Source organism: Oreochromis niloticus, linkage group LG4 (assembly GCF_001858045.2).
Source record: "Oreochromis niloticus isolate F11D_XX linkage group LG4, O_niloticus_UMD_NMBU, whole genome shotgun sequence".
Classification (NCBI taxonomy): domain Eukaryota; kingdom Metazoa; phylum Chordata; class Actinopteri; order Cichliformes; family Cichlidae; genus Oreochromis; species Oreochromis niloticus.
In genome coordinates, this window is record NC_031969.2 from 7,096,472 (window position 1) to 7,110,422 (window position 13,951).

General features: G+C 43.1%; 1 protein-coding gene across 22 annotated transcripts in view; it reads right to left on the reverse strand.

Annotated features, from left to right (window-relative positions):
- The window catches only part of nfixb (nuclear factor I/Xb), a 149,185-nt gene that overhangs the window by 9,767 nt on the left and 125,467 nt on the right, over nucleotides 1–13,951 (reverse strand). For 14 of the 22 annotated variants that reach the window (XM_025906729.1, XM_025906724.1, XM_025906722.1 and 11 more), the window contains 4 exons: nucleotides 9,002–9,130; nucleotides 4,501–4,676; nucleotides 2,441–2,588; nucleotides 91–182 (listed from right to left, as the gene is read on the reverse strand). In XM_025906729.1, coding sequence (XP_025762514.1) covers nucleotides 91–182; nucleotides 2,441–2,588; nucleotides 4,501–4,676; nucleotides 9,002–9,130 — 545 coding nt within the window. The remainder of the gene's footprint in view (nucleotides 1–90; nucleotides 183–2,440; nucleotides 2,589–4,500; nucleotides 4,677–9,001; nucleotides 9,131–13,951) is intronic. The other 8 variants (XM_025906741.1, XM_025906738.1, XM_025906735.1 and 5 more) reach the window with 3 other exon arrangements.

A 13,951-nucleotide genomic window follows, 5' to 3' on the forward strand; every position in this document is an offset into this window, starting at 1 on the left:
TTGACCAGTAATTGCAGCGAAAACAGCTGAGTTTCCTCCTCACTCTCCTACAAAGTGAGAAAAACTGCCAGTATATCACCCAACTCCTACCTGTGTCTGCTGCGGGATGTTCAGAAAGTTGTTGTCCCGTGATCCGATGCCGACAAACCTGTTGGGAGCTGTGGCGCCTGGCGTGGAGTATGCTACGGAAACAGAAGGAGGATAAAAAATCATCAGTGCCAACTAAACAGCTAGCACTGCAACCTCTCATGGAGGTTTAACTGGAAAGTTACAAATTCTGGGAAGTAAATGTGTACACTCATTCTATGAAAGTTAAATGGAGAAAGTTGTACTACTTTCGTGACTGTATGCTAAACACAATGTAGCTACCTGTTTGCTTAGCTTAGCATAGCATTAAGACTGACCATGAATAAAACGCGATGAATGTAGCCATGGTCACACCACCATTGGTTTGTAAAGCACTCTTTTAAAGCTCCAACCTTATCTTTTTGTCTGCTGCCATGTTGTTGTTTTTTTAAAGAAAGAAGTGACCACACACGGCTGAGCATAGAGTGCTAGCTTATCAGGTAACGCTAGCAAGAACGCATTGGCTAGCAAGCGGCACCCATTAATATTTCAATTTCTCTCACCAGAATTGATTAACCACACAGCAGGCCAAGATATTTGTTAGATTGATCCACTAAAATTCTCTAAAAGGCAACAACACCTCAAACATGTCAGTGTGAGAGATTCCTCTACCAGAATTATTGAAAGTAACCAGAAATACAGCCACAGCCCACTCTCTCGACATTCATCTGTCAAGTAGAGCGGCCAAACTATCTGTTTAATCCTTAATTACTTTTAAAAGAGTACAATTCACTCTTTATTTAATAATTATATTATAAAATAAAGACAGGACCCTTTTCTTTTTCAAGACTAAGGAACATGGAAGTCTATGGGTTTAGCTCTCTTTTGAAGTCAGTCGTTTTCTGGCACTTCAGTGTTGACTTTATTATGTGACTTTTTTGGGTTTTTTTATCACTGCATGTTGACACTTGACTAAATAGCTAGCACTTTCCAAAACAGCCAAAAAAACTAAGCAAAAACAAAACATAGCCATACCTGTTTAAAACCGTGATTCTAAGTTAAGCGAACTGACGTTACATTCATGTGATTGAGTGATTTAAATCTTTTAAACTTTTTCTCTTCTAACTTTGGCCAAAAAGCAAATCATTATAAATGGTCATTGCTTCAACATGAAACGGCATATATTAAACCTAACAGATTTTGGGAAACAGGCGCTTACTTCTACCAAAAGTACAGCTATACATCATTGAGGTCATTAAGACCCCATGGAAATCTGGCATGCAAACTCAGATCTCCCCGGGTGATTAAGGCTACTTGATAAACTCAGTTGGAAGCGATTATGCTCACTGAAATTCTGACACTGAGGAGTCAGGGACATTTAAAACCCAGTGGCATCAACGTCTCTGACAAATTTAGGGCAGTTTGAGGTACCCTACGGACTCCAGAATCTGAATCTCACTGAGGTATTCAGAGATGTAGTGTGTAGACTTGTGCATATGTGTGTCTGTTTGAGTGGAGGAAAGGGAGGACAAGAAGGAGAGACAGGAAGGAAGATAGATATACATCCATGTGTTTCTAAGAATTGGAATAACATAGATAAGACATAGAAGACTTTGAGACGCTGACTGGGGGTAAAACAAAAACACTATATTTGAAGGAGAGCTAAGAACAAACAAAAAAAGTGCTCCATCCAGTGCCCCTCCTACCACAGGTGAGAGAATGTACTGTATGACTGACAAAAATTTAAATGCACACCCTGTTCTTACTCTCTAACAACTACCATGCAACAAAAAGAAGCTAAAGCCAAAGAGGTACCGGTAAGTTATTCCATAAGGTGTCCCAATCTCTACTGCAATGTTTTTGGAGTCCATATAAATTAACTGCCCTAAATTTGTGCCCTTTCATAAGCAACAATGAATTAAAAATAAAAATCTTCTTACGAGGTTTAGCGATGAGCCCAGCGAAGGAAGAAAAGAGGATTTAGAAGTAGAAGAAGTGGAGCGGTGATGTAGCTTTCTCACACCAGGCCACGCAAAATGGGTTCAACATCTAGAGCCCCTGAAACTCATGGGACCTAATACAGAACCCTGATGAATGCCACACAAGTCCATAATGAAGACTACTTTGAGCCAAACCTTTGATGGCCTTGATCTACTCTATTGTGCTCCACAGTATATTCTGTACTTGCTGTTATTGGCTTCCACGGGGCTAGGGAGATGCGATGCTGGATACACAATGATGGGACGAAGTTGGAGGAAGAACACTGACAAAGGTCCTTTGACTGGAGAGGGTTGGGGTTTTCTGATTTGTTTTTTAATATTTCTTTTTTTGGTGTTGGTTTGGTTTTGAGAACGGTCTCTGCGGGGTCACTTACACGGAGATGCGGGCGAGGAGAGTCCGCCGTCAGGGGGCGTGCTGTTGGGTTTAGAGTCGGGCATGGGAAGGGGCACTGGGCGGGCCACTGGGGGAGGTGGAGGCAGCAAGAAGGAGCCTGGCATTTTGCTCTGGCCGCTCCCGTTTGGCTGCAGACAACACAAATAGGGTCAGGAGGGCGACATGCGACAATCCGCAGACACGGAATGAAAACAGGACGCAGCTTGGGAGGCCAGGTCCAAAAAAATATCCATGACGGCGGGAGGAGGAGTGGGAGGGGGGGAGCGATGGTGGAAGGAGGAAGAGGAGGAGGGTGGGAAACAACAACCAAAGGAATGATGTATGTGGACGGCATCTTTCATGAAGGTGTGAAAAATAATAATCACCACAGGGTTTGAAAGGAGTAGGAGTTGGAGCTAAAGGTGAGAGTTTCCACAGGGGTGGTCCGTGTCGGGTGGAGGAGGAGTGGAGGAGGGAAGTGAGCAAACTGTTTGACTGGGTTCGTCCAGAAGATGGCAAGAAATCAAAACCATGGAAGGATACTCTTCTACACAAGCACAACACCACCAACAACAGCAGCACCAAACAACCAAAACTTCAACTAAAATCAGAACGGCTAAAAATGAAAACAGAAACACGATGACACAACACAGGGCGGGTATGCTTGACTTGAAGTGTGCCGTGACTGATTCATTCTCGTGCTGATGGTTATAATTTCTGAGGGGTTGGGTGGAGCAGAAGAAAGAAATAAAAAGAGGAGGAGGGGGAACGTCAGGGTCTGAAAGAGGAAACGGCAAAATGACATCGACAAGACAGTACAAAGATTTGTAGACCAGCTGAGTAAACGAATGTGTCGTGTGCTGTATTTGTGTCGCTGTGGGTATATTTTCCTATAATGTAGGTGGACACATCGTCAAAGAAGCTCTCTGGCATTCCTTGTTCATTCAAAGTAATAGTATAATGTTTCATTCATGATTTCAAATTTAGGACCATAGTTACAGTTGAACTAGTTGGAATCTAAGGACTATTCGACGCTTTATTCTGAAATTCAAATTTGGACTTTTAAATATGTCATTAGATTCCAATGAGGTATGATCAAGATGTGCAATTACAACAAAATTTCCAAATTAAGACAAAAAGAAAGACTCCAAGCACCAAAATTAAAGATGAAGGATTAAAACTAAAACAAGCACTATTCTTGAATATCTATCACATCTGTCAGTCACATGACTCGAGAAAAAAACCCCTCAGGGATAATGTGCATACCTCTCAGTTTGTGAACCTCACATCATGTTAAGTTATAATTAACTGAGAAAGATGAGCCACAAACACTTATTTTAATGTAAAAAACGTAGTTTTCATTATGTACACAAAAGTTATCTATAACTGCTTCCGTTTGCTGTACTGTTTCACTAATATACAGTGGTCCCTTGCTTTTTTTCTGCAATTTTCCATGTTTTTGTTGTTGTTTTTTTAAAGCGCATTGTGTTCTGCGTCCTGATTGGCTGTAGACGATTGTCAATCAATCTCGTGCCGTGTCTCCTGTACAGTACAGAATGCTTTCAGCTTGTCAAACTTACATAAATCTTCGATCGCTAGCAGTGTGACTCTGAAGTGCTGCACTGTATGTTTGTAAGTTTTCTCCCCAACAAACAACAACGTAGACGAAACGTTTTGCACCGTCAAAGACACCCCGCCTTTGGTTTCATTCTATAATACTGGACTTATTTTTCTACGAAGGTTTGAACTTTGAGAGTGTTTAAACAAGAGAGAAAAGTGTGAAAATGTTCATGCCTGTCTGAGAAAAGTGTATAAAGTGTGTAGTGAGGGGTTTTACAGCCTTAAAACATCTATAATAATTGTAAAAAATAAAATTGGCTACTTCACAGATTTCATTTTTAGAACGTAACTTCCGTGATAAACGAGGGACCACTGTATTTAAATTTTCCATGTTGGCGGTCTTTTAGAACTCGTCACACAGTATTCTATCATACTGCTGTAATAAAGGTGCAAGATAAGAGTTTGATAGTAATGTCTCCTTTCACTGGTGGCCGGTCTTACCTGCCCAGCGGCCTGCCCTGAGCCATCGGCACAGACAAACTGCACAAATTCCTTCAGGGGATCCTGTCCAGGGTGGTGGTGATAGCGGATGGTTGGGTGGGTGAAGTAGGGGCTAGACTGCTGGATGATGGAGGGAGACGGGAAGTGCAGGGCCGAGGCTGAAGCACGGGGGCTCCCTGTAAACACAGACGTTTGGTATTAGAGGAAACACGAGCAGAGGAAGAGCGGGACACAGCGAGAGCACGACACGAACCACTGAGTTTCTAAACATTCTTACAGATGGAAGAGATGAACTGAGCCACCACCAAATGATAGCAAGAATATCACATCGCAACTGGAAACAATAAAACCCAAATCTGGTTTTAAGATGAAAGGAACTTTGTTTTTCTAGGAAAAGCTAATTTCCAGTTAATAGGTATTGTATGCATTGCTTATTTTTTATGACTCCTCCAGTAAACCCTTACAGCTTTATTGAAGAAATTTATATGAAACGCTGCGTCCAGATGAACACAATCAACTTTTTGGAAAGAGATTTATACACACATATATTCACATGTGAACACTCAGTGAGACAATGTAACAATTTAGGGCAACACTGTTCAGACTGCACACACTTCTAAATGGGCACAAATTCAGCAGATAAAAGCGCTGCATTTTGAAATCAGATCCAAAAAGCCTGTTAAAAAAACACAAAGAGATCATTGAGTAGTGTCTTATATTAGCCGGTCTTAATGCCTGCGCTCCTGTGTGCTGTTTTTGAGGGTGTGATTCATTGGCGTTGATGCATTTTGGCATTTACATACTAAAGCCTTTTTTATCTGACACATTTTGTTTCTAAGACAGAATTAATCTGTAAATACTCTCTAAATCTGAGTTAATATTTTTTCTGCTAAATGGCTTGTGAGCTTTATATCTGTGTATGTGCACGACAGGTGCGGAGATGCAAAATATAACTGCATTCTGTGGCTAATGAGCTTACAAAAACAAAAAAACATTCTGTTTTTCACCAAAGAAAATAGTGAAACTCACACAAAACAGATGAATATATGTCTGAGGTGCGAAAGGGGAGCAGTTGGTTGAGCCCTACCACACCAAGCACAAAGCCCTCTCTGTCAGACTTATATCCATTACTAAATCTCCTTGTTTTGTATTAGTAGCCTGTTCTCCTAGCTGTGCCAGTTTAACACCCACCCCATCCCATACAGGCCCCCCAGCTGCCCACATTGGGCTGCCAATGCTCTTTAGTGCTTGCATCTTATACATTGTGTGTGAGTGCACTTCATAAGGGTGCCAACCCTGCTGCATTACCCCCCCAGACAAGGGCCTATGCTTCAGGGCCCAGCAGCACCTTGCTTCCATGCCAGCCTGCCTGCTCCCAAGTGAAGCAGTCTCCCTGCTCCTATAGTCGCATACTAATCCCATTAGACACTGGGTGAAGGCCAAATGCTGGGGGTATGGGAGTATGGGTGGGGTGGTGGTGGTGGGGAATCCCTACGCCCCTTCATACTTTCACCTTCTTTTGATTCCCATCATATTTCCCTTTGAACTCCCAAAACCCAACTAGCCCTTCACTGATACCACCTGACACGTCACAGAGGTATTAAGAATGTTAAGATGTTAAAATATTGCTAAATAAATTCATTATAATCTTTCTTATACAGTTGAAATATCAGTGTGTTTGCTTAGTTTCTCATTGTGCTATGCTAATATGCAGGGTGGTAGAAGCTGGACATCTAAACCAAATGGTCACTACTTGAAGCTAATATTTATCACTTAACCTCAGCTGTCTTAAAATGTTTCCTTTACACTACTTTCAGCTAATGGTGGTAACAATTTATTCATTTCTTTTAGCTAACAGACACATTTTTGTAGGTATTCCAGCCATTATTGCACTACTTTAGCTAATTATTTTACAATGTCAGCCAACTATATCAGTGCTCTCCTTATTACTTTCAGCTAGCTCTGTAAGAATTTATCTGTCATTTGAGAAACATTTATTTAGCTTTGTTTAATTTTTTAACATTTAGAAATGATTTTGAGCTCTTCCAGCATTTTAGACATTCCTCCCAGCTAAGTGTTTCAAATACTTTTTTAAATTGTACATCCAGACTGTCTGTTACATACATTATAATTTGTAGGGAATTTGCAATTCTCAATAGGATAAAAAAACAGTGGATCTGTGGCTGACGTGGCTGAAGGGAGAGACTCCATGAAAGCCACCCTTTAGCACCATTGCTGCTATGAACAGCTGGCCCCTACATGCTCCTTATTCCCACTTTCAATCCTTTAAATCCCTTGGATCTTGTCTTTTACGTAGAATAACAACAATGCTGATGATGTGGTAACCACTTTCAAACTAGCATGGCAGCATTCCCAGTGTGCACACTGCCACAGTTTGTATAAAAAGAAACAAATCCCAAAGTGTGTAACTTAGAACCTCTGGCCACCGCAAGGATGGGATATTGTATACATGTGTGCACGAGGGTGTGAACGCTAACAGTGTATGTATGTGTGTGTGGAGACTGGATTTGCTGTAGTCACATCTCAAGAGGCATAGGTTCTGTCAACAAGCGCTGAGTAGGGTTTAATGACATGGCGGTCAACCTCATTGCCTCACATCTGCTCAGTGACTAAAAAATCCTTTGATGTAGCATAGCTACAAGCACAAGGGTAATTATCTCCAGTGAGCTCCTTTACTTTGTCAATTTAGAAAAGTACGTAAAAAAGAGAAAGTCTCTAATTTGATCTGCACTGTACTGGTTAAAAAAATTATGATTTTTGTATTTATATTTGGAAGCCCTTTAGCTCCACATGTAAATAAACTGGCAGGGTTTAAAGATTCATCTGGTACACAGTAGCTAAGACTCAAAACATCACTTTGTAGCCTTGCTAGTTTGAATTACGTGTTCAACCTGGACTTTCCAAACTGGAAAGGGAAGCAAACCAATAGGAATTTCAAGAAAAAAAAACATAACGTGACTAGATGACTATTAAAGGTTGTAAAGCAAAAACGATTTGAATGAATGAATGATTTCCTTCTACAATCTTTGCCAAGTTCCTGTCTGGAATGATACATATTCACTACTGTTACCACTAAGTATCTGTATGACCTTGCAGCTTGCAGATTTTGATAAAAGGACCCTGTTTAAGACAAAACAAAAATGGGAATTTATCAAATTGTTACAAACAAACTGCTGCGTAGACAGTGAGTTTGGGGATCTGAGACCATGGCAGTTGTGCAGTTGGCCTCATTACTGTCGGACATGTTGGAGTATTAAAAGGAAACTTTTTATTACCCTAAACAGGACTCACAAAAGACCAATAAGTAGAAGCTGAGATAGTGATTTTTAGTTTGTACTAATGAGGGAAGCTCTAGAAGACCCCATAATTCTACTCAACAGCGTCTTTCAGCGACCACTTCAGAACCCCACTCTTCAAGTGTAATTCTGACTTTCTGGTAAAAATGTAAAGCGTTTATCCAGGATGAGATAACCCTGTTGGCCCATTATGAAGTCATCAAGGCCTTTTTGCCCAACGAGTCAAACTTGTTTCAGAGCTAAAAATTAAAAATGCAACAATACTGTTCTTTTCTTCTTCTATAGTTGTTGGACTGTACTAGGGCAGCTCTGCATCTGTTATAGTTTTAAATAATCCTTATTCCTTTCATGCTGGTCCTAGCCCAGTTGACCTGCCTTCATTTCCCCCTTGATATGCTGCCAGGAGTCTTGAACAACGAATAGGTGAGGTTGTTTTGCTATTAGCCAAAGCTGTGACATCATACAGAGCCAAGAGTGGAAAAAAACTCTCCGTTACGTGGTGTATAGAACAGCCCGAAGCCTCGGCTTTTGGCTCACAGGGATTAGTCGTGCGCACACTTACCTCATTCATTTGAAAATTTTGTCCATGTTTATTGTGAGAAAATCTGGATTTGGATCCAAAAACCAAAACAAACAAACAAACAAAAATCCTAACAATAGCTTATTTATACATTACTCATTTCCACTTGTGGTCCTGAGACTGGTTTGCTATCCAGGAGTCTTAAAATAAATACTGGGAGTGGATGGGTAAGAGAAAGCTGTTTTATTCATGTAACATCTTGTTAAGACAAAGTTGATCTGACAGAATAGGTTGCAACATCCACCAAATCCCTCTAAGAAGAAAAGTACGACTACCAGCCATCCACCACCAGACAGAACTAGAGAAGCCACACACCACACCCAGAAACCCTGCAAGCTCCATCACCAGCAAGACCTGCACCCTACGAGGTAGGAGGAGGCAGAAGAGGACGAGGCACAGACCCATAGAGTTACCTGCCAGCTTTTAATTCCCAGCCACTCTCATCTCCCAAAGACAACGCCCCCAGCTCTAAACCACAGAGGAGGGGTAAGGTGGGGGGTGGGGGCACTGAAAAAGTGAGGAGTGGGTAGGAGGAGATGGTGAGGAGGGGGAGAGGAAGGGGTTGGGGCGATCAGGGGGGGATCGGGAGCTGGGTTGGTCTCACCTGGTCTCACTCCCGCCAGCATTGGCAGTGGGTGGTGGGTGAACGCCATGCGGGGGGACCTCGTCTGGGAGGACAGGGCGCTGAAATCGAATTTCCCCGGCTTCTTAAGTGAACCAGGCGACGAGAGTCCTGGCAAAAAGGGGATCAACAAAATGGCAGAACAGAGACGAGGTTTTAATCAAACATGGCTCCTTTTCTTACTTTGACTCTACTCAAAAAAAAAGAAAAAGAAAAAGAAATTTATCAGACTTTGTCAGATTTGATTACAAGAATCAAATGATTATGATCGACTGAAATCAATGGATTGATCGACTGATTCATTCATTGATTTGTTTGATTGGCTTAACATACAGATGGGTTCTCACGACCTGTCTATTCTGTGTCTGTACGGTCAGCGGGCTGAACCGTGTCTGTCTGATTGAAGGGGAGGGGGACTGAGGGCAGGGTCCGGCGAGAGGCCATGTTTCGAAGCAGCGGGGGTTCAGAGCAAAGGGAGGTGACGGGAGAGGGGAAGGGGTGGGTCGGGGTTCAGGTCGAGAGGCTGGGGGCACAGCGTCAGGACAGAGGAGAGCTGGGAAATGCAATGGCAGTTCAACTATGGTCACCACTGAGTGTATGAACAACACAGCAATCCCCCTACTCACTTTAACCACTGAAATCTTATCAAACGAGTCTCCTTTGTGAGACGCAAACTACCCGACTAATCCCACACGACAACGCTCTCAGAGCCCGCCGTAGCTACAGAGAACTTCAGGAACGCAGTCAACAAACATGCCAACCAACCTACTCACTGCACTTGTCAGGATGCCTCTTTAGAATGAATGGGATTCTGGATGGCCTCATATCTGGGGCAGACTGTGCTTTCAATTCAATGCCAGCATGAGCTGTGCAACTACATATAGCTGCAGACGAGCATGCCAAAACATACATCAATGGATCCTCTGATGTAGTGCCCTTCTGCATATCTGACTGTCAGGTATTTTATGTTACTGACTTATAGTATTTCATAAAGACGTGCTTGAACTTATATATATACACACACACACACAGACGCGCACACACACACACACACAAGCTGTTCAGGCTGGGTGGTAAGCACCGGGCGAACTGCCAGTAAAGGCTAGATGGGAGAGCTGTAGAAAGATGGAAGAAGTTAAGCAGGAGAGGAGCGGTGACGGCATGGCCGGCACACATAGACAAACATATTAAAGTGTCCCCCTTTGTCTATAAATGTCGGCCGAGGCTAAAAGCCTGCATGAAATATCCCTCAGTTTGGCAAAAAGGGGCACACAAAGTATAGGCCCAGCTCACCAGCGGACCAGAAACATGGCCAAAAGTGTGAGAGCTACAGATAAAAGAGGCTCTCTTCTGTGATCAAGGCCTTGTGTGGTGGGTGCTGAGGGAATTTATTTTGATGTATGGTAATCCAAAGGCACAATTTAGACTTTCTGGGTTTGAGGAACGGTGCCAAATGGTGTATCTGACCTCTGCGTGGAACCGCAATGTTGAATATAAGCTGAAATAAAACTCTGGAAAGAAAAAAATCCATAAAACAGAGAATAATGAGGAAGTTAAAGTACAGAAAAGTACATCAGCATGGACACACAGACCTCATTACTTTTCTCTGGAACATGCGGAGCTCGTGTTTTGCTTCACATTTGGTTGAAAGAATAGAGCGATAAACAACCTTGGCGAGAAGGACGCCCGTAAACTACTAAACGACACAATATTCACACATATAAAACAAACACACTCGAATAAAGACGTGGATAATTTCAACATGGCCCAAGAGATGTGGAAATAGATTTTATGAGCTGAGCTTATAAAGTCTAACAGAGCAGATTTCTAAACAGCTTTTTCTTGAATGCTAAACTGGGAAATGTTTTATCACTATTTAGCCACAATGCTCACAGGCACCACGGGTGCAGCTGTGCTTGTGTGGGCACCTATAAGCACAGAAAAAGGTGGGCGCCGGCACTTATGTTCAGATAGGCACGTCATGTGACTTCACGAGTAGGTGGGAGGAACGGACACGGCAAGGAGGGTGAGATGCACTTTATTCACCAATAGATTTACGGGACAAATATCATCCATCTGGTGATGCTTTCTTGGGAGCATATTACAACCAATTTACAGCTAGTACAGTAAAGTTGTATCTACTGTTAACAGACTTTGGAATATTCAGCAATCAGCCAAAACTTTCAAATCACTGGCAAGTGAACTGAGTAACATTTATAATGCCATTAAAATGTAATATTCTGCTGGAAATTTCGGATGATGTCATCCATGTGGCCGTTACTTTGACATGCATTACCCACCTCGACGTTAATCCAGACCAAGCCCACCCTTTCCCTCATGATGACTACTGTACTCCCTGCTGGCAGGCAGCATCTGCAAGCAGGGCAGCACGCCTGCCAAACTCCTCACAAATGGCTCAAGAAACCTAAGAGCTCAAATTTTCAAGCCTCCAAAGTCTTTAAATTCTAATATGACAGAGCATCAGAGGACCCAGAGTACTTCCTGCCAATGAGGTCCCCTGTCCATACCCCAACGGGTCAGAGCTGTTTGGCATGTTAGGCAGATGGTTTTAATTTTGTGGCATCTGTCTCAAGGAGTAGTGCGTAAGAATGTATCCAATGATAAGTAGTGCTCAAGATACGTGCAGAATCAATTAGGCTCTGGAGTAACTTTGACTTTGATAGAAGGAGTCAAGACCACAGATACGGCTCCATTTTTCGATTTTTTTATTTGAGGGTTTAAATTGTAATAAAATACTATTTGGGAGTATTAGGGATGTCACTGTTGTAGCACTGTGAGCATGTGTCTTTTTTATTTCACACATCAAATGAGCAGCTGCGTAGGATTTCTTGCAGCAGCAACCTGAAAGCAGCTGACCACCACAAACAGCGGCATTTCTGTTTTGATGTAATTTTCATTTTTACTATCCTTTGAAAATGTCTCCCATCGAAGCATTTCAAATTGGTTTTAACGTAAGGGAAATAAAAGGACATGATGTACCTAATTTTGACTAATATCTGATACTTGTGAAAATGTGTGCATTTTTGTGTAGATGCAAGTATAAATAATAGTTTTAGCAGGACTCTCTTGTGAGCACCCAACACTCCTCACAGGTTATCTGCAGCCATCTTCAGTTGAATGGGTTAAAGAGGATGTGGGATGGCTCTCTGTAGATCAGCTCTAGTCTTTGGCTGGAAGTCTGAGAAAATGTACATTTCTCTGGTTCTGCATTGGTTTAGCTAATTTTATAAAATGAATTTGTAACTTCTGAGTTCTTCAACTTTCTCCCCACACACACATATGAAAAGACATTATTTAAATGGCGTTAAAGCCACAGAGACTGAATCTACACATGCTGTGTATTCAATGCGTCCCTGCAGCAAAGCCTGTTTGGCTGCAGTTCCTGTGTTGTACGTATATGCAAGACTGTGTGCTGCCACATCCCAACTTTAATTATAACCAGCTTATTATGCACAACCAGCCTTAAATTATACATATTGTTTTTAGTCTCTGTGATATTCCCTAATTAGTCGCTATCTTGCTGAAATATCTATCTATGTGGTTTCTCAGTGAGGAGCAGCAAATGAGGCCCAGATGCCCAATGAAAGCTTTGTCTGATAAAGCTAACAGAAGTTACTCTGATCTCTCTCTTAATCTGTGTGTGAGAGAGCGTGCGTGTGTGTGTCTGCACATATGCACGCGCGCACACATACACAGTTGTTTGTTCTACGTTATTTCTGTGTCCTGCTCCTGGCACACTGCGCTAACAGACTGGCAGCCAATTGCTCCCATGACCCTGTAGTCTTGCCATGCTAACAAGCTGGCGACCACACAAACCCCCTAACTGTCACAGAACTGGTCCACTAGCATGTGCGCGTGCACACAACAGAGAGACGACAGATCTCGTGCACTCCTCGTTCAGGTAAGCGAGGAACAACAGTGTATATCAGCAGAGCAGCGCTCCTCATTAAACTCGCTGCCACGCGCAACATTAGCGCTCGTAAACACTGAGATAATGCGCACGGGGCAGCGCAAGGACACCTCCGCAAGACAGCCACACACATGACAATTTAATGCCCAGATAATTAGCTTGTAATCTCTGTCAAAATTGCAAATACACGGGAAACCCACCCCCTCCTTCCCTTACTGAAAAGCTGATAGTGGGTTTTCCCACCACTGAGCAGCAGCAGCGGCGGCAGCAGCAAGCAGGCAGAAGGAGAGAACGGAGCAGAGCTGAGCGGGAGACAGCGGACTTAATGATGAATTACATGATCACCTGCTATGCCTCAGAGCTTTTCATTCAGGTAGAGAATCACCTTCTGAGCACGCAGAGGCGGAGGCTCTCCCCTTTCCTTCTCCCCACCCCCTCCCCCTCCTCCTGTCCTCCGCCCCTCTTCTCCTCTCCACATCTCTCACTCCCAACACCACCACCACCATCACCAGAACAGATGTCTGCTGTAACCCAGTAGCTCCCTTCGCTGTAGACACATGGAGGCGCCATCTGGACCGGAACGCTGCTCCTCTCCAGATTGGGGAGTGTGCTTATGTGTGTGTGAATGTAAATCAGAGAAGGCGCTTAAATTTAGTTTTCTGTGCGCGTACGCATGTGTCTGCATGTCATTTGTAAATGTGCGCGTTAGTGAGTAAGCATGTCTCGGAGACAGAAGGCGCCTTGTGCATTGATGACACACCTGAGTGCCTTTAGTCTTGTTTGTTTGGGTCGTATGTTGTTTTTCCTGCGCTGTCTTTCAGAGATGGTTGAGTCAGGCCTACAGCAGGTGGGACGCCACTCAACAGTTCTGTCTAAACAACCGGCAGGACGAAGCAGCAAACCCCCATTCACACACCCCGCTCCTCCTTCTTTGTGTCTTTCAGCGCTCGCTTTCTCTCTCCGGGGTCAACAACAAAATTACAACACCCAAAGCACTTAGC